The sequence below is a fragment of the Bombyx mori genome, chromosome 8, assembly GCF_030269925.1.
Source record: "Bombyx mori chromosome 8, ASM3026992v2".
Classification (NCBI taxonomy): Eukaryota; Metazoa; Arthropoda; class Insecta; order Lepidoptera; family Bombycidae; genus Bombyx; species Bombyx mori.
The window spans coordinates 3,780,224-3,788,049 of NC_085114.1; the positions used below are offsets into that span (position 1 = coordinate 3,780,224).

General features: G+C 40.3%; 1 protein-coding gene across 2 annotated transcripts; it reads right to left on the reverse strand.

The window, feature by feature from the left end:
- Positions 1 to 2,330: 2,330 nt before the first annotated feature.
- On the reverse strand, positions 2,331 to 6,490 carry LOC119628846 (uncharacterized). Of its 2 annotated transcripts, none has more exons than XM_038012633.2 (2): positions 3,344 to 6,490; positions 2,331 to 2,834 (listed from the first exon to the last, which is right to left on the reverse strand). In XM_038012633.2, exons 1-2 carry the CDS (start codon positions 4,377 to 4,379, stop codon positions 2,791 to 2,793), a joined length of 1,080 nt encoding a protein of 359 aa, XP_037868561.1. In that variant the 5' UTR covers positions 4,380 to 6,490; the 3' UTR covers positions 2,331 to 2,790. The 2 variants fall into 2 exon arrangements, with proteins under 2 accessions (XP_037868561.1, XP_062525640.1); XM_062669656.1 differs by having other exon boundaries at positions 3,448 to 4,877.
- Positions 6,491 to 7,826: the final 1,336 nt, after the last annotated feature.

Below are 7,826 nucleotides of genomic sequence, written 5' to 3' on the forward strand. Positions count from 1 at the left end.
TACAGCAAAGAAGCAACAAAGGAATTTGTTACACCTTATAAATGTATTTATGTTCCCGAAGAAAATATCCAGAAATTACTTACCCATTTTTGCAAAAAAATGTGAGCCGTCATGGGATGTGAAACATGTGGCAGATGTGAAACATCGACATTATTTTGTATAAGTAATATGCAGAAAAGAACAGATTGTGATAGGAACTAAATACATATGTCATAATGATAAAATAAAATATTACGAAAAAATAATTTGTTTTCAAGTAAAACACAGGTTATATGTACTGTAGTAAACAACACTGTATACACTACGGAGTATACACTATAGGTATCCGAGCTCAGTGTAGCGAGAGAGATGGCTTAACGCCGGATCGAGCGGGAGAGAATCGCACAGTCGATTGCGCATGGCGACGCGTCGCCACACCGTACACACTACTGCATGTAGACTGGATATATTATTATGTATATACCATCATACAGCGTGGCAACGCGTCGCCACGGCATGCGTCGCCACGCCAAAAATCGGTTTTACGTGTGGCTATAGATGTTTCACATAAAAAAAAAACACGTATTAAATACGTCTGAAGAAATGATACGGAAGCCTTTTTTTTCACGAGTCTAAGCTTGTAAGTTGTCGTGGTATTGAGGAATTTCGCGGAAAGCCTGAATCGTCGTAGCAACAATTTTAACTTGGCATACAAGCTCCGAATTATGTATTTTGACGTTGGTCTTCACGATTGATTTCAAAATCATCAGAAAACTTTCAATCGTCGGAACGGCACTTCGACAACAACAACCTAATAAGCCGTTTATCATTGCCGCAGCGTGTTACACCTCTGAGCAGGCTAATGCAGGAGCCAGTTACTGTAGACGTCCTTATGAATCCACTAACATTATTGATAGACGCTTCTATCTGTAACCCTGGTATCAAGCATCACTCAACCCATCGTACTCGTCGAAGACTTCGACGTGAAACCCAGTCCTTACATCAGCTCACTGAGTTTTATTTTATTGCTTCGATGCCCACGGCCCACCGTGTGTTAAGTGATTACCGGAGTCCATCTACAACGTAAATGCCGTCAGAGAGAGATGAGTTCAAGTTTCAGTTTTTAAGTACAACGGTAGGCCCATTACTGCTTCACGGCAAAAATGAGTGCGTTGCTACTTGCCTACTCACAACGCCAGCCGAGCATCGCACACGCATTTGTGCAATAAATAATTGAAATATACACTACGAATTTCATACAAAGACCAAAAATACATTGGGGATTTTTAGCAATTTCGACCTAAAATGAAAAGAAGTGCAATGTATTTAAAAATTGTTATACCCTGTAATAAATTCACATTTTTCATTACAAAGATAGAGTTCCAAATGTAACATGTCTGAAGATAAAACGCTACATTTCAAGTCGAAGACAAGATAATCTCTTTAATCCGACAGCTTATAGAGTTGTAGGTTATATTATGTAGTTGTTTAAAATATATGAACAGACACGACATGTTGACCGGTCGCTATCGGCGTCCCAATGACGAGGGTCCGCGACTGTGTCTTTATTACGTTTTCAATTTCGTGTCTGACGTCATAGACTGTTTCATGTGTATTATTTGCTACGTAAGCCGTTATAAAATATGTACATACGTCAGACACATGACTAATCTTTTTTTTTTCTATTGCTTTTATGGGTGGGTGGACGAGCTCACAGCCCACCTGATGTTAAGTGGTTACTGGAACCCATAGACATATACAACGTAAACGCGCCACCCACCTTGTGGTATAAGTTCTAAGGTCTCAGTATAGTTACAACGGCTGCCCCGCCCTCCAATCCGAAACGCATTACTGCTTCACGGCAGAAATAGGCAGAGTGGTGGTACCAGCCCGCGCGGACTCATAAGAGGTCCTACCACCAGTAATTACGCAAATTATATTTTTGCGGGTTTGATTTTTATTACACGACTAGCTGACCCGGCAGATTTCGTAGTGCCTCCTCGATAAATAAAAGACCTAAACTTTTGTATAAAATAAACTTAAAACAAACAAAAAGAATCCGTCCGACAGGGGACACATCAAAGGGGAAACAAAATTGTTATTTTTATTTAATTTCGGGCATTTTCATATTTATCTACCTTTTAAACCTTCTCTGGACTTCCACAAATAATTCAAGACCAAAATTAGCCAAATCAGTCCAGCCGTTCTTGACTTTTAGCGAGACTAACGAACAGCAATTCATTTTTATATATATATGTCGGGGAAAAGGCTCTCCTCGTCGATATCGCCATTAGTGGCTGCGGGCTTAGTGGGCGTCATGGGGTTAAAGTGCGAGCACAAAACACAATGGATGCCGTTTTATCAGTAGTTTAATTCAGTTTATACAATATTTTGTTATTCCACGGTAATATTGTAGGAATACAACAGTTTAGACCGAGCAGCGAGTTCGGTGCACCAATCTCACTTTAACTATATCGAACGATCCAACTCGATACGTTTTTATGCTCACAAAATGCGTCACACCACCATACAAGCTTTCTCCAAAGTGAAGATGGCGCCTCGACCACGCTCGAGACAAGACGCTCTGCTCTGATTGGTCGCTGCCTACGTGATTTACAGTTATGGGACCTTTTATTACAGTTTATTTTTATGAAAGGTTTTAAAGTTATAGAAAAACGTAACAAACAAGATAAAATAAAATTAGGAATTATAAAAGTAATTACAACGTAAAACTAATAATAATAAACATTAAGCATGTAAATAAGAATCAACTCGACTCATTGCTTCCTCTGACACGGCCGTCCTGACATATCACACGTCCTCGTGTGATGTTGAAGACCGTGCATCATCGCTATCTGCAAAAAAAGAAAGTATTTTTGTACGTCTCGGCCACTCCTGACCCAGGACATTACAGGATCCTTACATTTGATCCTTTATGCAATAACTCCATTTCTGTTTCGTATTCCGATCTGAATCCTAAAAGATTCCACGCTACATTCTAAATTAATTCCATAGTATCTAAGCAGCCACTTCGCCGTTAACAGACTAATAGCAATAAAATGGCCACCTCGCCATCCTATGGCCACCTCGCCATTCTATGGCCACCTCGCCATCCTATGGCCACCTCGCCATCCTATGGCCACCTCGCCATCCTATGGCCACCTCGCCATCCTATGGCCACCTCGCCATCCTATGGCCACCTCGCCATCCTATGGCCACCTCGCCATCCTATCCAAATTTGTGAGTTACATGTTACACAATGTAGCAATAGCGTGCTGTAATGTACCGACAAGCTTCCGAGAGACGCTCCCTTTAATTAAGGAACAGTCAGCACCAGAATCAAAACAAAATGAGAACTGCTCACCAAATTGTGTAATTATCCCGGTGGCAGGCTTCATACCACACACGTTCACTGACTTCACGACGCTGGGTGCAACGGTGGACTGTGCACTATTACTTGCAACTGACCATGTTTTTGAGCACCGCGATGCCAGATGACCTTCAACACCACACTTGTAGCAAGTCACAGGGGCACGCTTACCCTCAGCTGTGTCAGGGTGTTCGAAGATCGGAGTTGTTTGCTGTTTTTCATGCGATCGACTGAAACATTCATTAGATTTATGGCCAAGCTTTCCACAAGCGTAACATTTTGTGGAACCAGAACTTAATTTGGGAAGTTTGTTATCGTGCGTATTGCTTGCAACGGCTTTTGTCATCTCTTGGTAGCTCCGTTTGCGATAAGAAAAAGCCATTAGTTCGCGTTGCATTTTACAGCGGGTTGGTATTTCTTCCGCAAAAATATTGCGTTGTAACCGTGGCTCAATTTGTCCCATGTGTGCAAGTATTAAAGACACCACCATTTCTTCCTTTTCTAAATTACTCCATCGTGACATGAGTAAGGTAAATAAACGGCTTGCATATGCAGCAAGACATTCACCTTCTTGTGGTTTACCACTAAGCATCTTCAATAACGTCGCTGCACATGTTTCTAACGTAACGAATCGAGAAGTAAAAATTTCCTTAAATTCTACCCATTTCATATTAGGAAAAACGATTTGAGAAAACCATGTTGCAGCCGACCCTTTCATAGCCTTACTAAGAATGAGAATTAATTTACTTCCCTGTATCTCACGATCCGATAAGCAAATGTCCGCCGTGGCCAGCCAGGCGCGGGCGTCAGTGTTTGCATCATCCGGTTGAAACTTAGGCAGCGTGATGTTTTTATCCTCAAGATTCGGTGGTTTAGTCAAAGCCTCCACGAGTAGCTTCATGCTGGTTTGTTGTGCTTCAAATAAAGCACGCCACCCATCAGTTGCTGTTATCTGTCCGTTCACGTTTTGTGCCTGCACCGATCCCACTTCTGATGTCGGGGAAAGGGCTCTCCTCGTCGATATCGCCATTAGTGGCTGCGGGCTTAGTGGGCGTCATGGGGTTAAAGTGCGAGCACAAAACACAATGGATGCCGTTTTATCAGTAGTTTAATTCAGTTTATACAATATTTTGTTATTCCACGGTAATATTGTAGGAATACAACAGTTTAGACCGAGCAGCGAGTTCGGTGCACCAATCTCACTTTAACTATATCGAACGATCCAACTCGATACGTTTTTATGCTCACAAAATGCGTCACACCACCATACAAGCTTTCTCCAAAGTGAAGATGGCGCCTCGACCACGCTCGAGACAAGACGCTCTGCTCTGATTGGTCGCTGCCTACGTGATTTACAGTTATGGGACCTTTTATTACAGTTTATTTTTATGAAAGGTTTTAAAGTTATAGAAAAACGTAACAAACAAGATAAAATAAAATTAGGAATTATAAAAGTAATTACAACGTAAAACTAATAATAATAAACATTAAGCATGTAAATAAGAATCAACTCGACTCATTGCTTCCTCTGACATATATATGTATAGAAGATAGATATAGATGATATTCCTTCACCGTGGAAGTCAGTCTTGAGCACTGGCTTATTGGAAATCGATCGTGAACTTACTGGCTTTATGATATTAATTCGATTCAAGTCTTAATAAGCTCGAACTGCCTAAGTAATAGTAAAAATCTTAAAGTCTTACATGAACTCTCTAAGCTAAATCTGTTTTACTTATGAAGAAAATTTTTTATATGAAAAAACCATTACATAAAGTGCAAATTACACAATCACTTAAATATATTAAAGTATTAGGTGATTTTTAGACGATTTTAACGGTTTAATGATTTTCAAATGAATATCCATTCAGATAAGCAATTCAGTATTCTTCTTCTTCTTCTTAGTCGAATACTTCATTGGTGAAGGTCGTGTCCTTGAAAGCCCTTCGTGGCTCTTTGTACCCTCAGCTTCCATTTGCTTCAGTTTTCGGCTTCTCTCTGGGCGGTCGCAACAGAGAGTCCAGTGAGCGCAGCTATCTGATCCGACCAACGGTTTGGTGGCCGGCCGGCGGGACTTTTCCCTTCTACCTTGCCCACCACAGTCAATCTTTCAACGTTGTGTGGTGGCCGCCGAGCAATGTGACCGAAGTAACCAAGAACCTTCTGGTAGCAAATCGTCGATAGTCTCGTTTCTATACGAAGTTGCTCCAGGACAGATTTGTTTGTTGTCTTGGCGGTCCACGGTATGCGGAGAATATATAGTATTCTATAGCATTTAAAACAAAGTAACGAATTATTCCACTTATTTTGTAACATTTCACTTCGCTTAGCAGTTCAACGACCCCGCAGCGCTTTCAAACGTAGCGTGATATCGTGCCGTATTCTTAAGGGTATAAGCATCGGAAGATCGTGTCGCGCTTGGATAACTCGCTCTTTATCAGACTTGGGTGTTCTTTAACTGAAGCTATTTATTGCATCCAAGCGTAATGTAATGGTAGTTTCTCATTTATTTATTTATTTTATTTAAAATATTTTGTACACATAGCTTGTTTTGTTAGAAGAAACACGACAATAAGGATACAGAGTACAAGGACACTACTTATTTCATGTCGAAATCTCTTCCAGTAGGCCCGCAGAAGAAGAATTAGGAACACAAACCTGGTGCATACTGTAAACATTACATATGATACATTATAGAAATATATGTACTTTTATTTAATACTAGCTGACCCGGCAGACTTCGTAGTACCTCATTCGATAAATAAAAGAGCTAAACTTTTATATAAAATAAACTTAAAACAAACAAAAGGAATCCGTCCGACGGAGGACACAATCAAAGGAAAAACAAAATTGTTATTTTTATTTAATTCCGAGCATTTTCATATCTATCTACCTTTTAAACTTTTACTGGACTTCCACAAATAATTCAAGACCAAAATTAGCCAAATCGGTCCAGCCGTTCTCGAGTTTTAGCGAGACTAACGAACAGCAAATCATTTTTATACATATAGAAGATAGAAGAAGCCAGAAAAATGTCACTTAAACATAATTATTTCTCCATCTCCCATCGTTCCCCTCCGATATTGTGCGTTGACGATGGTCCGAAGTCATCAGCATGTGAACAGGAGAAGCGGTTCCTGGAATTAAACACACTGCTTAAACAAAATTAAATGCTTATATTTTAAAGGCTTGTAAGTTTACGTATTAATTACAGGTATCTTTTATTTATTTATTGCTTAAATGGGTGGACGAGCTCACAGCCCACCTGGTGTTAAGTGGTTACTGGAGCCCATAGACATCTACAACGGAAATGCGCCACACACCTTGAGATATAAGTTCTAAGGTCTCAAGTATAGTTACAACGGCTGCCCTACCCTTCAAACCGAAACGCATTATTGCTTCACGACAGAAATAGGCAGGGTGGTGGTACCTACCCGCGCGGACTCACAAGAGCTCCTACCACCAATATCTGATGATGTGATGTATTGTTAAAAGCGCACTATTATCTGTAGATTCGTGATCATTGCTACTTTGATTTGATAGCTGCTGAGACCATGATCTGACGGTCTCAGGGGACGGGTAATGAAAACTGAAGTACCTAAAATTTTTTTGGTGGATATCTTTGTAATTAAAAATATAAGACGCCCGGTGGACTTTGTTGTCAACATTATAAACCTAGAGAAAGGTACCGTTTTGGTACGTCATTAAGAAATGTTCACCTATGACATCCAAAGTAAAGTTGTATCATCGTGTAGAAAATCCAAACCCAATTTAAATTTGTGTAAATATCGGTACTAAGGCGCCTTATAAGTCCGCATGGGTAGGTACCAGCACTCTGCCTATATCTGCCACAAAGCAGCTTTCTTGCATTTGTATAATACAATTATAACCTCGACGCCTGGCTTATAGTAAGGAGGCGGCTTTTCAGTTATTGCGTATATGGATAATCACTAACTTCAGAACGAACTTCGAAACATTTTTAGGGGAAGCATCTAAGTTTTTTTACTGGTGGTAGGGCCTCTTGTGAGTCCGCGCGGGTAGGTACCACCACCCTGCCTATTTCTGCCGCGAAGCAGTAATGCGTTTCGGTTTGAAGGGTAGGGCAGCCGTTGTAACTATACTTGAGACCTTAGAACTTTTATCTCAAGGTGGGTGGCGCATTGACGTTGTAGATGTCTTTGGGCTCCAGTAACCACTTAACACCAGGTGGGCTGTGAGCTCGTCCACCCATCTAAGCGATAAATAAAAAAATATACAAAATGTGTGCAATTCACACGTGGTAGAAGTGAAACCTTTGAAAATTAAAATACAATTATCCTAAACGTCTTAAGTATATGTAAAGTTTTGTCATTAGTAAATAATTGTAAGGTAGCGCCCTCTGTGAATTGATATTTTAATTTCACGTATAATCCTAAATTAAAATTCACTACAAGAGCTTTCATACACACGTTAGTATTAAAAAATCTCACAGATGGCG